We start from the raw sequence: 27,619 nt of genomic DNA on the forward strand, positions 1-27,619 counted from the left end.
CTGTTAGCTAGGGATGATGGGAGTTGTAGTCCCAAAACAGATGTAGTCCCAAAACAATTTTGGCCATCACTACATATATTACTACATATTCTTCGCTACTGCAACTTTTATATCAATCCATATTATACATGGTAATTGTTACACTACAAATGAAATCAAAGTCCTGCTAATGTTTCCATCTGCTTACAGTGGTTTCCTAAATAACTTATAAATTTTCCCCATTCTTTTATAAAGTTTTTATCCTCTTGGTTTCTGAGTTTTCCAGTCAGTTTTGCCATCTCGGCATGGTCCATCAGTTTGGTTTGCCACTCCTCTCTGGTAGGGACTTTGTGTTCTTTCCATTTCTGGGTGAGTAACATCTGGGCAGCTGTTGTTCCATACATGAAAAGTCTTTTCTGTTCCTTTGGAATGTTGGTACCTGTAATTCCTAATAGAAAAGCTTCTGGTTTCTTAAGAAAGGTTATTTTAAGCATTTTTTTCATTTCATTATATATCATCTCCCAGAAAGCTTTTATTACCTTACAGTTCCACCACATATGGTAAAAGGTACCTTCTTTTTCTTTACATGTCCAGCAGGTATTTGTACTTGTCCTATACATTTTTGTCAGCTTAGTAGGTGTCAGATATCACTGGTACATCATTTTCATATAGTTTTCTTTCAGTGCACTGTAAATTTCAAGTCTGTTTTCCATAACCTTTCCCAATCTGCCATTTGGATATTATATCCCAAATCCTTTGCCCAGTGTATCATTACTGACTTGTTCATATTTGTATGCCACTCTAAAAGCAAACTAGACATTTTGGACAATAATTTAACATTATTTTCTAACAACTCTTTTTGAAATCTTGATATTTCACAACTAAAACTTTTCTTTTTATCTGTCTTAGAGATATAATCTAATTGGTGATACCAATCCGTTAATAAATCTCTTATCGCCTCCTAGTCGGCCAATTATTTCAGTGATATTGTTTCTAAAGCCACCAAGATGTTTTTTCTTCTAATAAGTTTTTATATTTTCCCCTTATCATAAAAATTTATTTTCTTATTAAGTGGTTCTGAAAACCTTTATGCACCTTTGCTTTTTCATAACATAAGTATTTGTGCCATCCAAATCTATTATCATGTCCTTCTAGATTTAAAAGATCTGCAATTTATTTCATGGAACGCTGGGGACAGTGGATTGGGTATTTCCTCTCGCATGACCTCAGGCAGGAGCAAAGACTTGTGGGAGGTAGGCACTTCCTCCTCAGTCTTTTTTCTCCTGCCTGACTCAGCAGTCTGTTTTGCCTGGCTTTCCTTCTTCAGATAAGTTTTTCAATTTTGATCTCATTTTATTATTGCTTTATTTTATCTAGTCCTGCTTAGTTTTAGCCACTTACCCCGTCTTTGAGTCTTGCATACACACACACACGCTCCAAAAAATATTTCATCCCTCCCAACCCTGGTTGTTTCCCTTAGCAACCTTAGTTCTTCTTGTTTTTAGTTTATTTTGTATACTTTCTTGCAGAGCATCCTTGTATAATGTTCTCCTTCACGGTCACTGAATATGCTCATTTTTTGCATGCTGTGGCTCCATTTTGCCACATTTATCAGATTTAAAGATGGGGGGGGGGTGGGATCCTACCCAAGTCTTTTTGCAATTGCAGCTCAATTTTAGTGGCTGCTGGCTCCAAATCACCACCTCATTTCTTTGGTGATTTCTACAGCCTTTAGCCATTATTTTCTGTATCATTTCAGGCTTCATTAAGGCTTCATATTGACTACTCTCCTAGTTCGTGGTACGGCAGAAGGAGTTGGGGTTATTATTCCTCAGCAATATATTCTCCTCCCAGTTCGCAGTCATGGCAACGGAGTGAGCAGGCACTGATAGACTGCTTCTGAACCTCCTAGTTAAGGAGTGATTCAATTGTTTATTATTATTTTCACTTATTATTCTGCGTCTTGCAGACCCAATCCACTTGTGACTGCATTGGAGAGATGTATGCTTGTGCCATTTCCCATAGTCTATGATTGTGGCATTGGAAGAGAACGCGTTCATATTTATCCGTTCCTAGACGACCTGCTCCTCCAGGCAACATCCCTTCAACAGGCTCATCTCCATTTGCAGATCACCCTCAATCTCACAGCTTCTTGATCAACTACAAAAAAAGTTGCTTGGCTCCATCACAAAGGATCATTCACTTAGGTACCCGGCTAGATACGGTTCAAATCTCGTGACTCTTCACCAGAGCAGATCAGCAAAATCTCCACAGCGGCAGCTTCAATCTTAAAGACAAAAAAGATGGCAGCCAAACAACTGGCAACAATTCTAGGTCTCTGCATGTGAGCCTCTCAGATTACACCTTGAGCGAAACACCACACAAGAACCCTGCAGTGGTTTTTACTTCTGCATCAATGAGAGATCATTCAAAATTGGCCCAGGTCTTTGCTCTTATCTCCTCAACTCAAACTGTCCATGCTGCGCAAACCTCCAGTCTTTGGAAAGGCACTCCATTCAGAAATCCCTGCAGCATTCAGGTAACCATGTTTACAAGGTTTAATCTCTCTACACTCAATGCCTCCGAAGGCCACTTACTCCATCAAATGGCTAGAGTTGAGAGCAGCCAGACTGGCAATTGTTTGCTTCTCCTCTCGTCTTCAACTCCATCACTTTGAACAGACAACTCAACAACAAAAGTCCACATATCTCATTAAGGAGAGACCCATTTGGAATCTCTCCAGAAAGAGATGGCTCTTCTCTTCAGTTGGGCTGAGAGTCAACTCCTCAGCCTCACGGCAGATCTTACCACCGGTGACGGCAAACAGTTTGATTGAGCAGATCCCAGGTAAATCAAGGGGAATGGATACTGAATGAACAGGAGTTTCTTCAGATTGAACAATGCTGGGGTCCTCTACAAGTCGATCTCTTTGCTCACAAGCTAAACTGTCAGCTACCCCATTACTTTGGCAGGTTCAAAGACAACCAAGCAGACACCTGGGATGCCCTAATGACACCATGGCCGAAGGAATTATTGTATGCCTTCCCTCCTCAAGCTATCATTCCGAGAGTCCTCTGAAAGATCAGGTTGGAAACAGCTCAGGTGGGTCTTGTTGCACCATTCTGGCCCCGCAGACCTTGGCTGTCAGAGATTCAGGCTTTCAGTGGCACCACCATTTCATCTTCCTGTATTTACTTCCAATTTACTTCGCCAGGAACCATTGACTCATCCAATCCTACAATGGTTGAACCTGACTGCATGGCGTTTGAGCGCTATAGACTGAAATATCGTGGTCTGGATGAGATTGTTATCTCCACCATTCTAGCTTCCAGATGTCCATCCGCAAGATGTATTTATCAATCAACATGGTCAGCCTTTACCTCCTAGTGTAAAGCTGTGGCCACGCAGAGTTCTCCACTATCTCCAACATGGTCTGCAAAATGGTCTATGGCCTAATACTTTAAAATGTCACCTTTCCACCATTTCTTCGACTTTAAGTTCTGCTGGCTGTTCTTCGCTGTCACAGAACGTTGCTAATCAAACCTTTCCTCAAAGGAACTATGTTACAGCATCCTCCAGTGAGTACCGTTTTCCATCATGGAACTTGCATTCTGTTCTGTCAGCACTGCAACGGCCTCCATTTGAACCACTATGCCAAATTTCCTTAAAGAACCTTTCTTTTGAAATCCTATTTTTGGTTACGATACCTCAGGTGAGATGAGTTTCAGAACTGTCAGCCTTGTCGGTAGCAAAGCATTTATGCATCTTCCATTAGGAGAAGGTGGAAGATCCCTCCTTTCTACCAAAAGATCTTACAAAATTCCACATTCGACAGGAACTCATTCTCCTGACTTTTTGTGCTGATCCAAAACATCCGTTGGAAAAGGCTTGGCACTCTTTGGATGTCCGCAGAGCCTTAAAAGTGTATATACCGTATTTTTCGCTCTATAGGACGCACTTTTTCCCCTCCAAAAATGAAGGGGAAATGTGTGTGCGTCCTATAGGGCGAACACAGGCTTTCGCTGAAGCCTGCAGAGTGAGAGGGGAGACCCCGCCGCCAGCCCCGCAAGCTCCGGGGACAGTGGGGAGGCGCAGCGCGTCTCCCCGCTGTCCCCGGACCTGATCTCAAGGCGGGCGGCGGGGAGAAGAGCGCTTCTCCCCGCTGCCTGCCCCGCAAGCTCCGGGGACAGCGGGGAGGCGCAGCGCGTCTCCCCGCTGTCCCCGGACCTGGTCTGAGGGCGGGCGGCAGGGAGAAGAGCGCTTCTCCCCGCTGCCTGCCCCACAAGCTCCGGGGACAGCTGGGAGGCGCAGCGCGTCTTCCCGCTGTCCCCGGACCTGGTCTGAAGGCGGGCTGCGGGGAGAAGAGCGCTTCTCCCCGCTGCCGGCACCACAAGCACCTGGGGGGGGGGAAATAAAAATTTTTTCCTTTATTTTCCCCCAAAAGAACTTGATGCGTCCTATGGAGCGAAAAATACGGTACACTAATTCTTTGTTTGTGTCTTTTCATCCTTCCACCTTAGGAGCAAAGGGCACTTCAGTTTCCTTAGCTAGAGGGATTAGGGCGGCCATTTCCTTAGCTTATGATACTATGAAATTGCCCCACCCATCTCATATTTTGCTCAGTCCTCTGGTTCAGCCTCGACTTCTGCTGCCTTTATGGCTGATGCCACTTTAATAGAGATTTGTAGGGCAGCCACTTGGTCGCCTCCTTCCACTTTCACTAGGCATTGTAAGTTAAACTAAATGTCTTCAGCTGAGGCGGCTTTTGGCCATACAGTGTATACCAAGTTTTGTAGTCAGTGCGTAAGCCGGATTGGGAAGTGCTGTGGTATGTCCCAATCCACTGTTCCCAGCGTCCCATGAAATAAATAGAATGATTGGCTTACCTGAAGTGTAGATTTATGAATTGGGGATGCTGGGGACAGTGGAACCCTCCCTATGATGGTCTGCAGTCGCACTGATTTTTTTCCTTTAGGAGGGGTACTATTGACTCTGTTGCTTCTATTTTTATTGATTTATGAGCCAGGAAGGGAGGCAGGCTGCTATTATTGTTTCTGGTGCATTGGTGAACGTTACTGCTTGGCAAATCCGAAAAACTGAGGAAATGCCTGCCTCCCACAAGTCTTTGCTCTTGCCTGAGGTCATGTGAGAGGAAATACCCAATCCACTCTCCCCAGCGTCCCCATTTCATAAATCTACACCTCAGGTAAGCCAATCGTTCTTTTCCCAATGTTATCCATTCCCAGATCCAGCAACTGCAGGACGCTTCATAATATAATTTAAAATCTGGCAGGGCGAAGCCTCCTCTCTCTTTAGCATCTGTTAACAATTTATGTTTTATCCTTGGTTTCGTTCCCTGCCAGATAAATCTAGAAATAACTTTTTGCCATTCCTTGAAGTGTCCTGTACTTCCAATCACCGGTATCACTCATATTCTTCCCCAAAAAGATAAATTCATCCTACCCGAAATCTCTAAATTTCTTTTTATAGTGGTACCTTGGTTCTCAAACTTAATCTGTTCCAGAAGTCTGTTCCAAAATCAAAGCATTCCAAAACCAAGACTTGCTTTCCCACAAAAAGTAATGCAAAATGGATTAATCTGTTCCAGACTTGTAAAAACAACCCCTAAAACAGCAATTTAACATGAATTTTACTATCTAACGAAACCATTGATCCATAAAATGAAAGCAATAATCAATGTACTATACTATAAAATAAGTATTGTAGATGATAAAAATTAAAATTATTTTTTTTCTTACCTGCACTGATGATAGTCAATGTTTGGATGGGGGGCTTTTATCCATTTCTGCAGTCACACAATCAATCAATCAATCAATCAATAAATAAATAATAAAATGAAGAACAAGCCACACAAACAAAAATGCAAAAAGCCACACAAACGAAGAAGCCACACAAACAAAAATGCAAAAAATAGCAAAAACAAAAGCACCAAATATAAGCTCCAAATATCACCTCAGAACACTGCAATTGGAAAGGGAAGGCTTTGATTACAATGGGGGGTGCAAATTAGCAGTGCAACAGTGAAAATGGGAGGAAAAAGGCTTTGATTACAATGGGGCAATGCAAATTAGCAGCTCAACAGTGAAAACGGAAGTTCAGGAGCATGTTCGGCTTCCGAAGCAAAGTTCGCAAACCAGAACACTGACTTTTGTAAGAACACTTGAATGGTAGGCAGCGTTCAAGTTCTAAGTTGTTCAGGAGCTAAGCTGTTCAAAAACCGAGGTACCACTGTATTTCTTTCCAAGTATTTATGTAATTGTCTTTAAATATATTTTAAAGTCTAATGTTTTTAGCTGTCAGTCATACCCCCCCAGATATTTAATGTGTAAGTCTGTAAGTTTCTGGAAACTTTATAAATGGGAAAACTTTTTGCCTCCCTAATTGACAAAGCTGGCCCACCTATGAGGCAAGGGGAAGCACCCGGCTCAGGCAGCGGAAATGCAAGAGGTGGTTCTCCACCTGCCCCACTGCTTCTCCTGCTCCCAGAATGTCTCCCTCTCACTGGTGAGAGGGGGTGTTCCAGCAGGAGGGGCCACCACTCGGCTTCCCTGTCCGCAAGCAGAGAAACACATCAGCAACGCTTTGCAAATGCCAAGTGTTATAAATGCCGGCCTGGTTGCTCAAGAGCAAACAGGCAAGACTTCCTGTTGGTGTCTTTCCAAGGCTTTATTATCTGTCCAAAACGTTCACAATGCAGATCGACTCTTTTCCATGTCTGCTCAGTCACTAGCAGAATCTGGGAGTGGGCGGTCCTTAAACTTTCCCCAGCAGAGCAGTTTTTTTACCCCCATCCTATGCCTCCCCTCTCTGTGCAGAGAGGGCATGGGCAAGGGGGAACCTGCCTCCCCCCCGCTTTGCTCAGGTTCAGTGTTGCGGCTCTCCCGTGCATCTTCCGAGCCCTGCATCCCTTTCCCCACTGGAGGCATGGCTTCGCTCCTCCTCGGAGGACAAGCTGCTTCTCACAATCTTTGGCGGCTCCCTGTAAACCAACTGCCCTTCCACCTCCCGCCTCTGAGCTGATGGCAGTTCCCTGACACCAAGGCTCCTGCGGTGGAAGGGAAGGGATGGGGTGGGGAGGGGGAAGGAGGGAGAAATTCCCATTTTGCTTCAAGTGGTGAAATGGGCCACTCCTGCCTGTTGGAATTAGCAGACGCAAGTTACTTGTAGAATCCTAGAATTGTAGATTTGGAACAGACCTCAAGAATCATCTAGTCCAACCCCCTGGAATGCAGGAATCTTTTTTTTTTTTTTAGTATGTCAAATAATTTTATTTAATGAATCAGGGACAATGGGAAGAAGGAATTGTTAGAAATGTCATAACATGCTCAGGCACACAGTTATATACCTCCTCCATTAAATTGCATGTCAAATACTTAATATTTGTTGGTATTTTCCTTTTTTCTTTTTTTAAAAAATAATATTTATTAAAGTTTCAAAAAGAGTTACAAAAGTAAAAAAGAAATAGAAATAAAAAAGAAACAAAAAGTACAAAATACAGAAAAAATAAAAACAGTTAAAAGTAAATCCATCTTTCCATATCTTGCCTTTCATTCACTTATTTCCCTGACCTCCTCACACCTCCCTTTTTTGTATTCCAGTTCAAATGGTTACTTCAGCAAATCCTTTCCCTCTTTATTTTTATCTTAATTCTTTATCTTAATATATTATAGCTTTACATTTTCACCTATTGACAATCCACTTTTACATACTCCTTTTTAACATTGCTGCTAAAACCACTTAAATTCATTCCGACATCATTTTAACATTCATTTATTTTGCAATGTTTCTGTAAATAGTCTTTGAATTTCTTCCAATCTTCTTCCACCGACTCTTCTCCCTGGTCTCGGATTCTGCCAGTCATTTCCGCCAATTCCATATAGTCTATCACCTTCGTCTGCCATTCTTCCAGGGTGGGTAGATCTTGTGTCTTCCAATACTTTGCAGTGAGTATTCTTGCTGCTGTTGTAGCATACATAAAGAAAGTTCTATCCTTCTTTGACACCAATTGGCCGACCATGCCCAGGAGAAAGGCCTCTGGTTTCTTCAGGAAGGTATATTTAAATACCTTTTTCATTTCATTATAAATCATTTCCCAGAAAGCCTTAATCCTTGGGCACGTCCACCAGAGGTGAAAGAATGTACCTTCATTTTCTTTACATTTCCAACATTTATTGTCGGGCAAATGATAGATTTTTGGAAGCTTGACTGGGGTCATGTACCACCTATATATCATTTTCATAATATTTTCTCTTAAGGCATTACATGCCGTAAATTTCATACCTGTGGTCCACAACTGTTCCCAGTCAGCCAACATGATGTTATGTCCAACATCTTGTGCCCATTTAATCATAGCAGATTTCACCGTTTCATCCTGTTCCATTTCAACAGCAAGTTATACATTCTTGATAAAATCTTAGTTTTCAGTGAAATTTCAATTATCCAATCTTTCAAAGATCTATAGTATTTTGAAGTTAACCCATCCGGCCCTGGAGATTTGCCCAGCTGCATATTCTGAATGGCACCTTCTACCTCCTGTTCTGTTATTTTATAGTTCAACATTAACTTGTAAATGCAATGCAGGAATCTCAACTAAAACAGCCGTGACAAAGGACCATCCAACTTCTGCTTAAAAACCTCCAAGGAAGGAGAGTCCACCCAAAGGAGACTGTTCCACAGTTGAACTGTCAAAAAGTTTTTTCTGATGTTTAGTCTGAATCTCCTTTCTTAGAACTTGAATCCATTGGTTCAGGTCCTACCCTCCAGAGCAGGAGAAAACAAGCTTGCTCCATCTTCCCTGTAACAGCCCTTGAGATATTTGAAGATGGCTATCAGGAATTTGAAGAGGGTTGTTAGCAGCTAAACAATAATAATAGTAATAATAGTAATAATTTATTGATGATGATAATGATAATAATAATGATGATGATAATAATAATAATAATAATAATAATAATAATATTAATAATAATAATAATAATAATAATAATAATAATAATAATAATAATATATGAAAGCATGGCCTCCTTTGGCTTGCAGGGGCTCTCCAGAGTCTGTGGCAAAGAAAGTTCTTCTCTATTACCAGCCACCTGCTCTTATTTTAATAGAGATGCGAAGGAATAAATCTGAAGCTCTCTGCGTGCAAAACATGTGTTCCGTCACTGAGCAACAATTTCTCCCCACGGGTTAAGTTAGACCCTAATGAGGGAAAGATGCACTGCTCCTACGAACGCAGCAGCCCTTGCCCGCCTGCGTTTTCCAGCAGCTGGGATTCAGAAGCATTGCTGCCTCTGAAGGCAGAGCAGAGCCACTGTGTCTGGAAGCCATCGACAGCCATCCAAGTTGGTGGCCATCGCTGCCTCCTGTCCGTGAGAGTTCCACAGTTTAACTATGTACTGTGTGAAGAAGGCCTTGTTCCACCAGCAGATATGAAATAGTGTTTCTCCCCCAACTTTCCAGGTGGAAGTCCGAATGACTTGGAAGACAGAAGAAGCCTTAACTTGCTCACGCCCCTCTCCCCTGCTGCTGCTGCTTCCTGCCCTGACTGCTGTGTGCGCAGTGCCTTTCCATCTGGTGTGAAGAATTTCTCCATAGTCCATGGTGGGCCTGATGCGGAAGGCTGTCCAACTCCTCAGGATCCATTCCGCCCCTCCGCAGCTGTGGCTGTTAGGGTCTCCTAGTTGTGCTGCAGAGCTGACCCCCCACTCCAGCTGCCGGGGGGGCGGTGCTGTGCCTGACACACTGGCCTTCTGGCTGGGGAATTGGGCACACCAACCTGCTCTTTGTTGGCTTATGAACAAAGAGAGGATGTTGTAGCGGATGAACTTACAGGCTGGTCTCTTGCAAAAAGACTTGTTGCTGTCTGAGGATGGGAAATGGAAAGAGGAAGAAACAGATTATGTTTACTGCCATATTGAAAGAGGAAACTTGACTGATTATTTTTTAAGAAAATTTTGATTGGCTGGTATTAACTTTGTGGATCATCTGTTCCGCCAAGACAATGTGATATATACTCTTTCTTTCTTTTTTAGGATCAAAGGAGATTTTATTAAGTGAGATTGTATGTGCGTGTGTTTTGTCAGCACACAGAGTAATGAGCATCCCATTTCTAGAGGGATAAAGCAATAACATCAGACAGTCCTCATTAAAATAGTTGTAAATAATCTGAGGGGTGGTTCCCCACCCCTCACTATTTACTGAAAAAAGAAGGGAAGTCTCACCTTGCCAGTATCAGGGCTGCGTAGGAACCATGCTGGGTTCTCTTGCTGGAAGTTTAAGTTTTTTCTTTCTGTAAATAAAGGGGTAGATAAATAGTTTATATTCCTTTGATTATTTCAAAAGTTCAGTTGCAGAAGTGTGTACCTATTTTTCCACAAATGTTAAACTTGGATGATATCAGTGAAGGAGCTTAGGGTCCCTGCCTGTGGTCTCCAAGCGTTCTTGGAGACAGACCCTACGAAGCCTTTTTACCTTGTCACAATCTGTCAAAAGAAATCCAGGGTCGCTCATTCTTGTGAATGTACGGGGGGGGGGGCAGGTGAATTATGACCCTGCAAAGCACCTTCCTTCCTCTTTTCCATTACTGAGTCTCTGCTTTTGCCATCTAGGAAGCCTCTTTACCTGAACAAGTTCCCATGAAGGATCTGCAAGATTCTTTCTTCCATAGTGAGGTTTCTCTGTTGCTGTTGTTGTTTCCTTACCCAAAGCCCCCATGTTTGGGATTCCTTCTTTGGATGTTAAGAAAATAGCATTACCCCTAAGTGCTCTTCCCAGAAATGTTCTATTTTCAGAAAATTAAAGTTTATATTGTCACAGAATTAGACAGATTTCTATTGCATTGCACAGATGTCCTCCATGGACATGCACACACGGTCTGTGGTGGGCAGAAGATTTCACTGCTGAGCAGTGTCTCACAAGTTCACAGCCCTGTTGGGAGTACAAAAATGCATCTGCACTGGCCCTTAGGAACGGGCAGGGGACATGTCCCACTGATCTAGGCCTAACCCTGAAGATGAGCATCCCCAATTTGCCCTTGTGGGCTTTCAGACATTCGTAACCTTTGTGCCAATTCCTCACGCAATTGGCTTTTTCTGCTCTTCCCTGCCCTGCCCCACGTGGGTTTTGCAGTCTTCGGCCTATGCCCAAGCCCCATGCAAATGGTGCTGTCTCCCAATCAGCCCCTCCCTTTCAGGAGACCATTCCTCAGCTAAGTGGCTGTGCCTGGGATGGAGACCTTCTTCCTTGGGATGAGGCAGAATAACCTTTGTACGTCCCCTGGGGATCTGCCCCTATTAAACCAGACACCTCCCATGGGTTCCTCTCAGAGCAGAAATAGCAGTAATATTTTGCCATAGGAAAACATAATATATTCTGCTCTGAGCACCACTGAGGATGTATCCTGGGGTCCTCAGTGCTGCTTAGCAGCATCCTCACCCCACTCCCAGCCCACAGGGAAGACCCAGTTGGCATGGTTTGGGAAGGGGATTAGAGAGATGCTGTCACAATGCCCCTCCTTTTCAAGTAGCTGTGGGTATAGATTTTCCCCCAGACCTTGCCACTTCCTAAGACTCAGGATATTTTGGTTTGGCCCTAGTCTGTTTGTTTTGTTTGCTAGGTGGGTTGGCTGTGCTGTAGTGGCAAACGTGATTAGCACCAAAATGCCCCTGAAGGTTCTGACAATCTTCCCATTTGCTTCGCTTTAAAAAAAAAAATCCTGATTTTGTCCTGGTGTTCTCATTTGGTTTGATTTCCGCCTGTGACTCTAATGTGTGCTAGAAGCCTTTCCTTAAATTGCACTGAGTATGCACACAGACACACACACATCCTACAGACTCCTTCCCAGCCTAGCAGAAACCTTTTGCTGGGATGTGAGGGCCTGCAGCAAAGTTTGGGGCATCCACAGCATCTCTTTCATGTTGGGGGGGGGGGAGGCAGGGGGTTTGTTGGAATGTATGCAATGCCTGGATTCCCCGGGGAGCTGGCCCTGCACAAAGGAGCAGGATTAAGGTGGCATCAGGGCAAATCCCTCTGAATCTGTACACACACGGGTTCTCTTTTGTGCTTGTGCAAGGCACTGAAATTCTGTATTTTAGTAGTTTTACTACTAAGAAATGTTTGGACAACTATATCTGATTAAAAGCAGCATTCAGAATGACTTTGCATGTCCATCTTTCATTTTTCTTTTAAACTATTCACATTTATTGAAGCAGACGGTTTTCCTTCCCTTTTTCCTCCCCCATAGAAGACTCCATGGTCTGTTTTTAAATGTTACTCTCTCAGAACAGGATGGGGGGGGCAAGGGTTGTTCACCTGCAGCAGCCTTGCTTGCTCTCTCTCTGAGGTAGCCAGAAAGAGGGAACAGGTAGCTGAAGAAGGGCCCCAGCATCTCTGCCTTCTTTTTCTCCCCCCTCCTATACATATAGTTTGGAAAGGAGAGAAGACTAGAGATGGGAGTTTGGCAGGGCCCTTTCTTACTCCTGAGGTGGCAGCTATACCATTTTCGGGCAGCTTGGGTCCCAGTTCCAACTCTTGCATCCTACCAGATGATGGCTGCTATGAAGCATAGCAAAACAATTCCACACAAGTTGCAAGACCACAAGTTGCTGGCTTCAGAGAATGATCTGAATGAGTGTTGTGATGCGTTCACCACTTTGCTGAAGCTAAGCTAGAGGCACCTAGAGGAAGATGCATAGACATGCAAAACAGACAGAGCAAAATTCATAAATCATAGAATTGTACAGTTGGACGGAACACAAAGGGCCATCTAGTCCAACCCTCTGCAATGCAACTAAAACAGCTATGACAGATGGCCGTGCAACCTCTGCTTAAAAACCTCCAAGGAAGAAGAGTCCACAACCTCCCAAGGGAGACCTTGCCACTGTCAAACAGCTCTTACTGTCAAAAAGTTCTTTCTGATGTTTAGCTGGAATCTCCTTTCTTGAACTTGAAGCCATTGGTTCAAGTCCTACCCTCCAGAGCAGAAGAAAACAAGCTTTGCTCCATCTTTTGTGTGATAGCCCTTAAGATATTTGAAGATAACAGTCATAACTCCTTTCATCCAGGCTAAATATACCCAACTCCTTCAACTCATAAGGCTTGATTTCCAGACCCTTAATCATCTTGGTTTCCCTTCTCCGCACATGTTCCAGCTTGTCAATATCCTCCTTACATTGCTGGTTCAAATCGCTTCCACTCGCTAGAATAAACACGTAGTTTTAATAACCTGGATGAGGATTCTCATGAGCCTGCCTTTTAAAGTCCAGCAACCTGAGACTGGAGGCACAGAATTCTTGCTCCTTTCAATGGAAAGGCCCTCCGCAACATCTCCCTGGCCTGGGACATACAGCATGAGTGTCTGCTGCTGCTGAAAGGGCTTTGGTTTGGGGTTGGAAAGCTGCTGACCCAGAACTTCTGTGAAGTTCTGGCAAGGAGCAGTGCCAACATGCTGATGGGCTGACTCGCAGGCAGGCTGTTAATCTTCTCCAAACCGTCAGCTGGGAGGCCTCTGCATAATGGCTCCGTATTGTGGAGTGGAGCCCTCAATATTGAAGTGAAAGGCAATGGGTGGGGTCTGCTGGATGGAGTTGCTGCTGCCTCAGCACCCCTTGAAAGCCAGGGCTGCGCTCAGAGGCAAGCACATAAATAGGCACCTGCTTCCTCTGCCTGCCTGCCTGCCTGCCTGCCTGCCTGTCAGAGTTTCCAACAGCATCTGGAAAAGGAGGTATGAATGTGTCCTCACCAGACACATGGTTACCCTGGAGTCCTTCGCATAGCGCTTCCCTACCTCCAGCAAAAGCTTTTGAATGTCATACTTAAGCTTTTGATCCATGTTATCCCCCCACAGCCAAAAAAAGAGGTAGATGAGACCTAAAGACAGTAAGTTGTATGTAACGGCATCTGTCTTTGTACCAGCGACAGCAGTGAGGGAAGGCCAGGGAGATGTCGCGGAGGGCCTTGGGAGGGTGGGGAACTGGAACACCAGGCAGTGGAATTCCAAGACTGAAACCTGAAGGAAGCTGCAAGTGAGGTGGCGTCTTGAACTACAACTCATTGTGGGTCAGTGGGTGGGCAGAGTGCTGAGAGGAATCTTACAGGGTTGATCTGTAGCAGCAAAAATGCAGTGTGCTGCTCTGCAGTTCCTTGAGGTGCAGAGCTTTGAGTCATGCACTCTTGGAGGAGAACCTTCCATGTGTCTCTGCCTCCCTGAAGCTTAGAATTGCAGAGTTGGAAGGAATCCTAAGGGTCAACCAGCTTCACCAGTAATAAGGAATGAGAAAAAGACCAGCTGGGTGTGGGATGTGTTTACTCTCCACCCCTGTGTCCCCTGTCTCCAGTCCAATGAAGTTGACAGTTGCCTCCATCACAAATAGGTTCCTCCCCAAAGCTATCCTGCCCTCTTGGTCTTAAAGCTAGACAATAAAGTAGGAATGACCACTGCCTTACTTTGGCCAGTTCTTTGCAGGTCAATCTCCCAGAGTCCCTGGAGACTGGGAGTCTCCTTATGCAGATGATGATCTCTTCATTCTCATGCTCTCTGGCAGAAAGCCAGGCAGAAATCTTTGGCAGAGAGGATTTTCCTCCTTGGAGCAACAACCATCTCTAACTTGCATGGGGATGGGGGCGGGACAGGGTTTGATTGCAGACACCATGACTGAACAACAGACCCCTATGGAGGAGATGGCAGCTGCGGAGAGCCCAGAGGAAATGGGGCCAAATTACAAGGTATGGCAAGTGTTGAATTCATCCCTTCCCTGTCCCACAAAGCCCCTGAAGATTTTATACTGTTGCAGGTTTGGGCAGTCAGTCTGGATGATGCCCTGAGCCCCTTCTTGGGGTCCTGTACCCAGTGAGGGTAGAAATAAAGGGTTATATTGCTGAGCTGTTCAGACAAGTTTCTCTGTGAAACAAGAAGCTTAGCTGGCTACTTAAGTGTCCTCAATGGCATTCCCCCAAAAAGAGCTAGGTAGCAAGGGCAACAACTAAATGATGGGGCCCTCCAGGCAGATGTGGGGCCCTTTCCTTCACCCCTCTCACCTAACACTTAAGTAAGAGAACAATAGCCAGGAGAGAGAGTGAGTTTTGAGCTGAAAACAGGCTGGAAGCCAGAGACCCAGAGGCCTGCTTGCTCTGTGCTGGATCCCAAACTGACTTGACTAATGGAGAAACAAGATCCTTGGGAGTTTTAATGCTGTGAGTCCCTCCATTTATGCTCATGTTGTAAATAATGTGTAAATAATGTCAATGCAGGTGGCGCTGTGGGTTAAACCACAGAGCCTAGGACTTTTCGATCAGAAGGTCGGCGGTTCGAATCCCCGTGACGGGGTGAGTTCCCATTGCTCAGTCCCTGCTCCTGCCAACCTAGCAGTTCGAAAGCACGTCAAAGTGCAAGTAAATAAATAGGTACCGCTGCGGCGGGAAGGTAAACGGCGTTTCCGTGCGCTGCTCTGGTTTGCCAGAAGCGGCTTAGTCATGCTGGCCACATGACCCAGAAACTGTACGCCACAGTCTCCATTGACCTTCATTCCAAGGAATGCAACTAGGTAAGCTCCTGGAACTCCTGAATTCTCTCACTGCTCAGAGATTGAATAGGGGGCATGTAACAATACATGGTGCACGTTTTACTAGAAGCAGATACCAGTGGTACCTCAGGTTACATACGCTTCAGGTTACAGACTCTGCTTACCCAGAAATAATGCTTCTGGTTAAGAAATTTGCTTCAGGATGAGAAGAGAAATCGGGCTCCAGTGGGGCGGCAGCAGCAGGAGGCCCCATTAGCTAAAGTGGTGCTTCAGGTTAAGTACAGTTTCAGGTTAAGTACGGACCTCCGGAACGAATTAAGTACTTAACCCGAGATACCACTGTATTTTTTTCAAAGCTGGTTGTTCTAGATTTAGACAGAAGATGGCACTCTTGACTTCTCCAACAAATCTTTTGCTTGCCAATAGCAAGTCTGAGCACAGCCGGACCTCCATGTACCAGCAAACATGCAAGGAGTGATGTGATTATCTTTCCATAGCATGTAGTTTGTGGCCTTTGCCGGTGGCATGGTGTTGGGGCAGTTGTCCCAGGAGCAAAATCCTTAAGGGTGCAAAAACATTGACGTTGCAAGCGTTGTAGCTTAGGACTCAGGCCGAAATTGGGATTGCTGGGCAATCGGCTCCTCTCGCACTTTGACCGGCAACCTTGTTCTCCCAACCCCGGGGACTAGTTGGGTCTCCTGCAGGACTCACTGCCCAAGTGGCACCTCTTGGTGAGCTGGATCAGGGCAGGTGGCGGGGCAGCACACTTGCCTCCCATGACAGCTGGGTATGGGTGCTGCGCGGCCAACTTCTCACCAGGGTTGCCATTTCTGCATATCACTGGGCTAGGATGTGCCAGGCCACTGTCTTGCTAGCCATAGCCCTTTCAGCTGGGGTGGCAACTTGAATAAAAGTTGGGGGGTGTAAGCCCCGTCCCCATAATTGATCACATGATGCAGTGCACACACACCATTTGAAAGGCAATGCCTATCCACTTTGGGGGGCAGCCCCTCAAATATTTAAGGGAGGGCAAAGACCCCTTGGCCCCTAGGAGTTGACTCCTATGCCTGCAGTTGGCAGTTGCACACACCTCCTCAGCCCTCCTGCTTGCACCTTGCACTCAAGGGCATTGCGCTCGTCTAGGGCAGGGTATGGGTGCTCACAGGTGCATCCCTTCCTCAGGCCCTCCCTGCTTCCCAAGCACTGGGCTCCCCATAGCTTCTCCCTCTCCCCAGCACATACACTTTCCCCAGCCTCTCCTTTTCTGCCCAACAACAGCCGGCTGTGGTAGGAGGTGTTTGTGGGCATGTGCTGCGCATGTGTGCAAAGACAGCCAAGGGTTTCTGCAACAACGTAACTGGTTAGAGCCCACTTCGTCTTTCTGGGCTGTCTGTGTAAACTTTCTGGTGGTTTATACTAGACCACCTTCTGCTCCTTTTCTTCTTTTTCAAGAGTTTGGATACCTAAATTCAACTGCCTTCCCAGTGACCTCTTGAGCCTGTGGCATTGCTCCCTATCTCTGAAAAACTCGTCTGGATATCAGAGAGATCTGAAATCTCAGGACCTGGGGTGCTCCTGACCACTCTGTACTTGAGGCAGCTGCCTCACTGTGTCTAATGGTTGGGCCGACTGCTGAAGAGCCTCCTGTGTTCAGATATGCACAGCCTGCTGGGGATGAATGTTCTGGCAGTGGCATCAGGGCTGCCAGGCTGGGCTGGACTGCCAGGCTGGGCCTGGTGATGATGGTTGCCTTCATCCAGTGATGGCCTGAAACCTAAGAGTGGCCCCTGGTGATGTCATGGTAGGAGGCCCAGGAAACAGAGGTTACTTGGGAGAGGGGAGTGAAGGAAGGCAGGGACACCCCCCCCCAATTTGCAGCCAGCTCCTGCCAAGCTGAAGCTTAATATTTTTTCTTATTGATAAAGGTACTCTCACCCACCCTGAGAATCAAGTCCTCCAGCTGGAGGGGTCCAGGCAAACCCAGAGGCTTCAAATCAGACCTGGAGACCTGGCAATCATATCTTCAAGACCTTGTTGTCTTTCAATGAGCTGGCCATCACTTGCTACATATTTGAACTATTACTTTCCTCGACACACACCTCTCCTTCACTTCCACCTCTTTTCACTAAGGCTTTTGTTATGAGAATTCTAAGGTCTCAAATATAAATTAAATGTTCATAAATGTACAAGGCAAACACATACATACCATTTGTCTGAGAGAGCAATCCTAAAGCCATTTTGACTCTCCCAAATTGACCTCAAATATTTCTCTGCAAGGAGGAAGGAAATGGGAAATCCTCCCCATTGTCTTTTGCTTACAAATCCTGTCTTAAGGGCGCGTGTTTGTGTATAAGGGTGAGCCTGGCTGCCCAGGTAATGCCCAGGTAATGTAATCAGTGCAATCATTGACCATTATCAGGTATCCTGGCAGACAGGATTTCTGCTGTAGACCACCTCTTGTGATTTATTTTTGCTGTAGACCGCCTCCTTCTGTGATGTATGTATGATTTTTTTTTGGGGGGGGGGTCCTGAGCTACAGTGTGGACAGTTTCAAAAGTCTGTATAAGGACTCACGCTCCATTGTTCAGGGTTCTCTCCTCCCTCCTGCATGTGGGGAGTGGGGACCCTGTTGCAACAGTTAATAAAGATCAGACTTACTAGCCACTTTGCTTCTGTATATACTCTGGTTGGCCTCTGTTATTTTCTCCAACTGATAGGAAACCCACTTGGATACCCCATAAGGGAAAAGGAGCAGATTTTTTCTTATAAAACTTTCCTTAACAAAAGTTTTCCTGCACTTTTCTTGGGCCCCTTGTTAGAAGCTACTTTTTGAACACTGTCCCCCTGCCTCTGTGGTTGTGTCCTTGTTGTCCCTGAATAAAGTCTTCCAAATTTCTCCACAATTGTGTCTTAATTGTAGTGTGGTGCAGTGGTTAGAGTGCTGGACCAGGGAGACCAGCCAGGCCTATCTCACAGGGTGGTTGTGGGGATTAAACGAGAAGCGGGAAGACTATGCATACCACCTCAGGCTCCATGGAGGGAAGGTGGAATACAAATGAAAAATAAGAGCTGCTGGAAGCTGCAAACATATTCAGAGAGTCTTCATTCTTTGGCCTTCCCTCCTCCACACAGAGAGAAACAGCTCTGTCTGTCCTAAAGGTGTCTGTGTCACCTTTGGTGGAGGGCATCTCAATTTGGGAATGCTTTTTTCTCCCCCTGCAAACATGCTGGCTGATAGCTTCTCTCCCAAAACTGTTTCTCCATCAGTACATGCTCCTTTTTGAGGCTCTTTACCCCTTGATGGCTGTTGGGCCACTTGGCTTCTGTGCCCTCATCTAGGTCACCCTCTTCGAGATGGAGAATTTCCAGGGCAGGAAATGTGAGCTCATGGATGAGAACCCCAACGTGACGGAGAAGGAGTTGGACAAAGTGGGCTCCATCCAGGTGGAGGCTGGCCCGTGAGTACCAAGCATGGGAGAGAGCAGGGAGCCACACCGGGCTAGAAGCACATGTCTTGAAATCTGAGCATTCTCAAGGAAAGCTAGATTTTAAAAGCACCCAATTTTGATTTGGGTTTTATCCCAGAAGCTTTTGTGAGGAGTAAAAGTAGTTTGAGAGGTGTATAATGCTCCTAGTTGCCCCCTGAAGGCACCTCTTTTCTAGTTCTGGACTGCTGGCAAAGTTCTGGTTGGGGGGGGGGTCCCAGTCAGGAAAGTCCCGGGCCTGCAAAGCTGCAGTGAACTCCCTTAGGCCTCCTCAGCTCTGTGAAGCCAATTAATGTGTCCTTAAAAAAAAAAGCTTTAAATGCTGTGCCCAGGTGATCCCAAAGGGAGCAAGCAGAGCAAGAGGTGAATTGGCTAAGAGGCTGAGCTACAAATCAGGGAATTGCTCCCGTCACAAACTCACTTCCAGAATCATAGAATTGTAGAGTTTCTAGAAAAATGGATGCCAGAACTATTTGGCACCTAAACACCTCCTTTGTTCTCTTATAATAATGGCAATGGCACCCTCTCTGAATATGCTGGAACTGAGTTCTGGTGAGTTCCAGCTGCAAAAAAAAAGAAGAAGCCCTGGTTGGAAGGGACCCAAAGGGTCATCTAGCCCAACCCCTGGGCAGTAAGTACCGTATTTTTCGCCCTATAGGATGCACCGTCCCATAAGGCGCACCTAGTTTTTTGGGGGGAAATAAAGGGGGGGAAATTATTTTTTTTTCCCCAGGCGCGGGGCTGGGGCGGGGGAGGCCCGAGCTTCCCCTGACCCCAGCCCCCAAACAGGCAGCTCTCTGCAAGCCGTGGGAGCCCAGCGGTGGCTCCCGCTGCTTGCTGAGAGGTCCGCGAAGCCTGGACGCGCTGATCTCAGCGCGCGCAGGCTTCGGCATGCTGGCAACTCTCCGCAAGCAGCGGGAGCGCTCCCGCTGCTTGCGGAGAGGTCCGCGAAGCCTGGAGAGCGAGAGGGGTCGGTGCCCACCAACCCCTCTCGCTCTCCAGGCTTCAGCGAAAGCCTGCATTCGCCCCATAGGATGCACACACATTTCCCCTTCATTTTTGGAGGGGAAAAAGTGCGTCCTATAGGGCGAAAAATACGGTAACCTGGCCCCTCAGCCTTCCTGTCTGAGTTATGGGGATAAAATTGGTACTGATTCTGATAACTGCTGTTTTTAACCTGTGTTTTCGTTATTGACAATCAGCACAGCTTCTAGAAGTCTTGTTCTGGCTATGTTAGGCTCTCGCAGAAAAACCAAGAGTCATGTGGCACTGCCCACTTCCCAGGGCTCCTTACCTATAGAAAGCACAACCCACTAAGGAAGAGAAGAACAAAAAATAAAATAAAATCAAAACAGAAACAATTAATTTTGCATATTCCCAAAATCAGGTTAAAACTTTATATGGCTGGGTCTAGGTCAGAGGGAAATTAATACACAAAAGTTAGAGGTAGTGTTACAGGGGCCATTCACATGTTGATAACACAGACATTCTGGCAATGGGTAGCAAATTAACTATTGCTGGCAAGGAAAAAATAGATATAAAAGAATGATTTCCTGGATGCCAACATCCAGGTTTGGGGCATGTACTCTCTGATGAGACAAACCCAGCAGAGATTTAAAATCACAAAATATACAGCAAAGTAAAGTGAGGAAATATGGGCTGTTAGATATGTCCTTCTGAGTTCCTTCCAAAGTTCCCCTCTTCCCCAGTATACTGGAAAAAGACCACATGTTTAGTAAGTTAAAAATGGTTTATTTATAAACTTCCTAAAGGTCACATTCATGTGCTTTTCCATACAGTATTCAGAAAATGCTGCACAGGAATTCAATATTGGCTTGTGATAGCCATGTAGTCTGAATTTGGAGCAACCTCTTTACACGCCAAGCTTCTCAGGTTGACTGAGGAACAACAATAGGTTTGATTCCTCCCACAGGTGGCTCGGGTTTGAGCGTCAGGCATTCAGTGGTGAGCAGTTTGTGTTGGAGAAGGGCGACTACCCTCGCTGGGACTCCTGGTCCAACAGCCACTGCAGTGACAGCCTCCTCTCCATTCGCCCCCTGCTGATCGTAAGTCACAGATATTTGCCCACGAAAGGGCAGTGGCCATGGACTAAATTATGTGTATCTGTTATTGTCCTGACCTACATTGGGGGAGGACACCCCAGTGCCTTGGGCAGCCCTTGTATGCCAGTTTCATGCTCCCTTTATCATATCCTGTGTGTTTGTTCAGGATATTTATCCTTCTAGCCCCATGCTGTCCACTCTGGTTGGCAACAGCTTTCCAGGAGCTCAGGCAGAGAGCTTCCTTCTCATCACCTGCGTTCTGTATGCATAGCAAATGTCCTGGTACAGCCCCTCCCTCTTCATTGTGAATATGTGGTTCATTGTGAATATGTGGTTGCAGGGGGAGAGGGTTCAGCCACCCCCACTCCACACCAGCTCCCATCACTTGTTCCCATTGCAGGACAGTGCAGACCACAAAATCCACCTCTTTGAAAACACCAGCTATGGGGGCAGGAAGATGGAGATCGTGGAGGATGACGTCCCCAGCTTGTGGGCTCATGGCTTCCAGGACCGCGTGGCCAGCATTAAGGCCCTGAATGGAATGTAAGGAGGGAGCAGGCGGGGGGGAGGCAAATCCTGTAGCCCCATGCGAAAGGTGGAGGGGGTGCCTCTGCTTCAGAAGGGGGCTTCTTTGCACAGTTGCTTCTCTTGGAAGAGCAAATCCCTAAACCAGCTTCCTTAGAATTAGTATATAAAGCCCTTAACAATTTGGGACCAGCTTGCCCCATATCTTTTCCCCCTTGACCGCTGCAATTGGCAGATCTGGCATTCTTGCAGGGGCTGCATAATATCTATTCCACATTTGGAGGAAATGGATATTTTAGTGTGGCAGCACCTACACTCTGGAACTCCCTTCCTATTGACATCAGGCAGGTGCCTTCACTGTACTCTTTTTAGCACCTGGGGCAGATCTACACTCAGGGTTTTTAACCTTGTTGTTGTTTAGTCGTTTAGTCATGTCCGACTCTTCGTGAACCCATGGACCAGAGCACACCAGGCACTTCCACTGCCTCCCGCAGTCAGACTCATGTTGCTAGCTTCAAGAACACTGTCCCACCATCTCGTCCTCTGTTGTCCCCTTCTCCTTGTGCCCTCAATTTTTCCCAACATCAGGGTCTTTTCCAGGTGTTTTTAACCTTAAGGAAGGGCTAAGAAATGGTTTTGACAGCCACAGGACACATTATGTCCTAATGAGTTGTTGAAAGGTGACACCAGAGGGCACTGCAGAGCAGCCAGCAACCGGCAGTAGGAAGACAGCCGCTTTGCCAAATAAAAAGGTAAAAAAACCTGTGACGTTTTAGCATGATATATCCCTGTTAAAACGATATAGAACGATATAGCCCTGTTAAAAACATTCTTGTTTAGCCAAACCTACCCAGTTGAAAGTTAGTGTTTTAATCCGCTTTTAGCCTTTAACTTTTTGAAAGTCTTAAATTGTTATTAATTCTTCTTATAGACAATTTTATTGTTTTATCTTTGTTGTAAACCACTTTGAGGGTTTTCATTTTTTTACAATCAAGTGGAATATAAATTGTATGAAATAAATAATGATGGAACTCACTGAAGGTAATCCAACCGATTTTGGCTCATTCTGGCATGTGGGCTTATCTCCCCCCCCCCAAAAAAAGATGAAAAGAACAGGCAGGAGGCACAGAAACCCCAAAAATGCCGGAAGGAGGAGCTGGTTCTCCAAAGTGGTGGCTCTGAGCTACTGACTACAGCTCAAACACATTTGGAACAGACTTTCCTTCAGGAACAACCTTCAACTTCCTGAGCCATTTTGGCGTTCCTGAAGCAACCCCCATAAATGATTCTGCCAGGACTTGCTCTCATTTTAATTGTCCACACACCTTGTCCAGGCCCCCTTTTGCTCTTTGTCTTTCTCTCCCAGTCTCTGGCCTCCATCTTCGCATTATTTGAAATGTGAGGAACAAGGGCCAAGACTATTAGCGTGGTTCTTGCTCTTAAAACCTGTATCTCATTATAGATCTTTGTAAGCTACTCTGATAGTCTTTTCCAGCCAAAGAATTTGGGGTGATGGCAGTAAAAATGCTTCAAATATTATAAATGAATGTAATACATAGTTGGCTCTGGGAGGGACAATGGCCAGTGAGAAAGATCTATTAACAATCATGCTTATAACCAGAGTGGCTGGTGGGTGCTTGAATATCTTTGGGCATTTTGGTCTTATATATTTTATTAATCAGATGTCCAGTACAAATGCTCTCTAGGTGCTGCATAAAATGAGATTAAAACAGGAAAAAAATGCAAAGCAATAATATACAAGGTCTGGGCAAATAAAAATGGATTGGTCTCTGGTATTTTTCCCTGGGGAAAGCATTCCACAAAAAAGGGAATTAAAAAGTGACATGAACAATGAAAAATGAAAAGAGAGTTGGATTCAAATTCTGACTAAACATTAGGAAGAACTTTCTGACAGTAGAGCTGTTCAGCAGTGGGACAGATGACCTCAGAAGGTGATGAACCTTCACTGGAGGTTTTTTTAACAGATGTTGGATGCCCATCTGCCAGGGATTCTTTAGTTGCGATTCCTGCATTGCAGGGATTTGGCTTATAGTAAGGTTACCAGATTTTTTTTTAATGAATCTGGGGACACTCTAAATAAATAAATAAATAAATAAATAAATAAATAAATACATACATACTACATGTTCAGGACGTTGATGCTGCAGCAATGTTGGTGGCAGAGGGGCGGCCGCCACCTTGACCTCAACCGCCATGTTTCCCCTTCCTCCGAGGCTTCTATCTCCTTTCTCCATGAGCCTGGGCAGCCCCTGAGTTGTTGGTTCTTCAGTGGTGGTGGTGGGGGAAGTGGTGCGCTGGTCAGGCATGGAAGGCAGAGAAGGAGGGCCGAGAGCCTCCCTTCCCATTGGAGCAGCCCCAATCCCATTCCTACTTGTGTGCAAGCAGGAGGAGGCGGGGATCCCTCAGCTTCCTCTTGCCTAACTGAGAGATCCCCACCCTGTTCCTGCTTGCACGCAAGTAGGAGTTGGGAGGCTGCTCCGGTAGGCATCATAAAGCCTCCCTTCACAGCTTAATTGCTGGGGTCAGGGAAGGTGGAAGTAGCTCGGAAGCTGCACCTTAGAGCCCCTGCACCACCATCATATGGGGATTTCTGAGCAGCTCCTGAAGCCAGCCAGAGCCAACTGCTCCAGGCTGCTGAGACTGCCGCTGCTGCATTTCCCGGGGATATTAGATGAAATCCAGGGACATTATTCGCAAATGTGGGGACTATCCCAGGGAAACGGGGACTTCTGGTAACCCTAGCTTTAGGGCCATTGGGGTCCCTTGCAACCCTACAGCTCCATGATTCTGTGAGTCTATGAGTTGAAAACTGTAACAAGCAGCACAGGTGGCCATAAAATGCCCAGGAAAGCATCTTGAAGGACTATTTGACCAGTACTGAGATGTAATTCACCCAGAGGACACTGATGGGTGAGCAATCTATAAATGAATGAATTCCTTTGTAGCATTTATATCCTGCTTTTTTCCAGTCAGATGGCCTTTGAGGTGGCTTAAATGAACTAAAAATAACCCAAAAAAAATAGTAAGCAAATTAATTAGAGCCTGCATCATAAACAAATCTCAGAGACCTGGAATGTGTTGCTCAAAACTGAAGGATATGCAAGCATAATCAAGGATTGGGTTTTAAAATAAATAGAGTTTGAGGATGTCCTTAAAATCATGCCCCCCACCAATGCAAATAGCAGCCCACAGGAAGGGGGCAGAGGGCAGGCTCCAATCCAGCTTATATTATTGTAACCAGAGTTTGGGAAGTTCATTTTTGAAAGGAACTAATACTAGATCATGCTTGACATGCCCCAACAGAAAGTAATTCCAGTTCATGTTTATCCCTTTACAAAACAAAGTGGTTCAGCTCCCAGTTTAGTTCAAGTTGTTGGCATCTGTCTTTCTCGAGAAAAAATGGAGTTCACGTAATGCTTCTGAATACCAGTTGCTAGAAGCTCCTGGTTGAGGGCTTCTCCCCTTTAGTGCATCTAGGTGGCCACTGTGAGAACAGGATGCTGTACTAGATGGCTCTCTTTGGCCTGATCCAGTAGGCTCTGCTGATGTTGTTAAATTCATCTAAATGATCCTCCGGGGCGGGAGGGAATTCAGCATTCAGGATGTCAGCAGCTACTGTACTGGTGTGACATATACTTCAGAAGACATTGAACCACACAGACAGTGGAACGTGACTCAATAAGTTCATTTCCCTCAACAACTACGAGCTTAGAGAGTAAAAAAGTGTGTAAGGAAATGAAATTGAAGATAAACTAGAAACAAACCTAGTTTAGTTCAACCAGAAATCATGGGAACTACTTTTATGCATAGTTCAGAGATTTTTGAACTAATTCTGTGAACTAATTCTAACACACATTCTGCCTGAATTTGCCTTTGAACGGCACCTGGAAATTAAAACTGGTGCAAGATGATCTTATCTTCCTGGTACTTGTGCTGACGTCTAATTAATTTCAGGACCCAATTCAAGATGTTGCTAACTCCCTATTAAGGGAAACCATTCTTTCTCCAAGCTAGTGCCCAACAGACATTGCTGGACTCCATTCATGGGTGTAGCCAGGGGGCGGGGGGGCACTGCCCCCCAGATCAGGTAAATCAATAAAAATACATAACTAATGGAGGTTTGCCCCCCTAACATAAATCATGGCTACTCTCATGACTTCATTTCCCATCAGTCCCATCCAGCATAACTGATGATCAGGGATGATGGGAACTGTAGTCCAATATCACCAGCTTGGGGAAGTGTGCCGTAAACCGTTTGGGACACGGCCTTCTTCCATATGAACCTGACAGCCCACCACGTTTACCTTGGGACCTTTGATCCAGGTTCTTCCACCAGGAGAAGTACATTTCATTGGGATACAGGAGAAGACCTTTTCAGCTGTAATACCCTGATTGTGGAACTACTTCCCAAAAGAGGCTTCGTGTGTGTGTGTATCCTTTTCATATTTTACACCAAGCTTTTTCAACTTTCATACCTAACCTACCATATAGCTCTGTTTTGTTGAATCTTATTATGTAAATGAAAATTTCATTTTGTAAATTGTCTTCGGAGAGGAACTGTTGAGAGCCCAAAGGCAGTAGTTCTGACTTCAATGAGTAGTTCTGGCTTCAGTGAGTAGTTTGGATCTTTGGAAATGAGTTGCTACTGCGGTGAGCTGTGTTGGGAAGGATGCCTGGCTGAGCCTATCCTGATAGGTCCTCCTTCTCTTGCCCCTCTGTCTCCATAGATGGGTGGGATATGAGTATCCCGGGTACCGTGGCCGCCAGTACGTCTTTGAGAAGGGTGAGTACTGCCACTGGAATGAGTGGGATGCCAGCCAACCTTTGATCCAGTCAGTGCGGCGCATCCGGGACCAGCAATGGCACAAAAGAGGCTGCTTTGAGGAAAGCTAAAGTAATAGCGAGTCACATTCGTCAAGGAGAAGAAACAGAAATGAGACCCTCCCCTCCCTGAAGTGCTGGCAAAAGGCCGTGTTTTGCTGTCTAAATAAAAATAAAGCCTAATGTTCTCAATAAAGTTCTGAGCCTCCAAGGCTTCTGCTCTTTGCTGTGTCTCCTCTCGTTTGTCACTTGATGGCAGAACTTTGCAGGCAGCAGGTCCCCTGTTCAGTCCTCCACCGCTTTAGTTAAAAAGGACCTCAGGTGTTCACAGGGCTGGGGATGGCCACAGAGAGTGGACACAGTGACGGGCTAAGTGAATCTGGCACACTCTAAGGCAGCTTTGAATGTTCCTATGGCTTGTTCACTGGGAGCAAAGGTGGTTCCTGCCAGATCCTTAGGTAATATCACCATCAAGACACAAGTGATCTTAAAACACATGGGGAAATCAAAGTCTTCACCTTGTGCCAAAAAAGGCCATAATGCAAGGCTGCCAGTACTTAGCATTGGTTCATCCAGTTTTGCCCTTACACTCACATCAGCCCAAGCTCCATCCACCATGTCTCTTAGGAGGTTTTTTGTCACACACACACATACACACACGGATATGCAAAAGTTCATACCCAATACATAGTATATTTTTATAATACACTGAAATAAAAGAAATGCTTAATCTAAAATGGAATGGAGGCGGAAAAAAGGAAAAAGGGGGGGAAAGGGAAATAAAGGTCTGGAGGTGGTCTGACCTGCCTGCCTTCCAAATGAATTAAGATTCTCATAGGGGTGGGGTCAAAGTGCCACCCCCAAAATCTCCTGAGCCCACCAAGTCTGGGAGATTTGAGCCATCAGGACCCCCCAGGCACTGTGCCAGCTGTGGAGGGTGCCAATGGGCATGCCAGGAGGACCACCTTCACATTCCAATGGTCCTAGACTCAACATTCAGGTAAAGTTTGGTAAAGAAATTTCATACATGATAGAAGTTTACAAAATATTGCATGACATGAGAGTGGACAAAGAAAGGTTTCTCTCTCTCCTGACACTAGAACTCGGGGCCACATCCAATGAAGCTGAATGTCAAGAGAGTCTGGATGGATAAAAGAAAGTCCTTCACGCAGGGCATAGTTTTCTTTTC

At 45.6% G+C, this 27,619-nt stretch overlaps 2 protein-coding genes across 16 annotated transcripts in view; both read left to right on the forward strand.

Moving 5' to 3' along the window:
- KIAA1671 overlaps positions 1–12,151 on the forward strand; it is a 121,548-nt gene extending 109,397 nt beyond the window's left edge. For 12 of the 14 annotated variants that reach the window (XM_083583766.1, XM_083583773.1, XM_083583775.1 and 9 more), the window contains one exon: positions 9,457–12,151. The gene's annotated coding sequence lies outside the window, so the exon portion shown is untranslated. Of the gene's footprint in view, positions 1–46; positions 939–2,055; positions 3,910–9,456 lie in introns of those variants that run through there. The other 2 variants (XR_014541268.1, XM_083583774.1) reach the window with 2 other exon arrangements.
- Positions 12,152–12,280: 129 nt separating this feature from the next.
- LOC310748303 (beta-crystallin B3-like) lies at positions 12,281–26,652 on the forward strand. Of its 2 annotated transcripts, none has more exons than XM_083584012.1 (6): positions 12,281–13,717; positions 14,449–14,718; positions 18,855–18,973; positions 20,934–21,066; positions 21,464–21,606; positions 26,337–26,652. In XM_083584012.1, the coding sequence occupies exons 2-6, from the start codon at positions 14,524–14,526 to the stop codon at positions 26,500–26,502; spliced, it is 756 nt and encodes a 251-aa protein (XP_083440138.1). In that variant the 5' UTR covers positions 12,281–13,717; positions 14,449–14,523; the 3' UTR covers positions 26,503–26,652. The 2 variants fall into 2 exon arrangements, with proteins under 2 accessions (XP_083440138.1, XP_083440139.1); XM_083584013.1 differs by having other exon boundaries at positions 14,626–14,718.
- The last annotated feature ends 967 nt before the right edge of the window (positions 26,653–27,619 follow it).

The sequence above is a fragment of the Podarcis filfolensis genome (genome assembly GCF_964270895.1).
Source record: "Podarcis filfolensis genome assembly, chromosome: 13".
NCBI lineage: Eukaryota > Metazoa > Chordata > Lepidosauria > Squamata > Lacertidae > Podarcis > Podarcis filfolensis.

Coding starts and splice junctions, on each gene's coding strand:
- LOC310748303 (XM_083584012.1), top strand. CDS start 14,524: ATGCTCTCTGGCAGAAAGCCAGGCAGAAATCTTTGGCAGAGAGGATTT. Junction 21,067..21,463: donor CCATTCGCCCCCTGCTGATC/GTAAGTCACAGA, acceptor TTCCCATTGCAG/GACAGTGCAGACCACAAAAT. Junction 21,607..26,336: donor ATTAAGGCCCTGAATGGAAT/GTAAGGAGGGAG, acceptor CTGTCTCCATAG/ATGGGTGGGATATGAGTATC.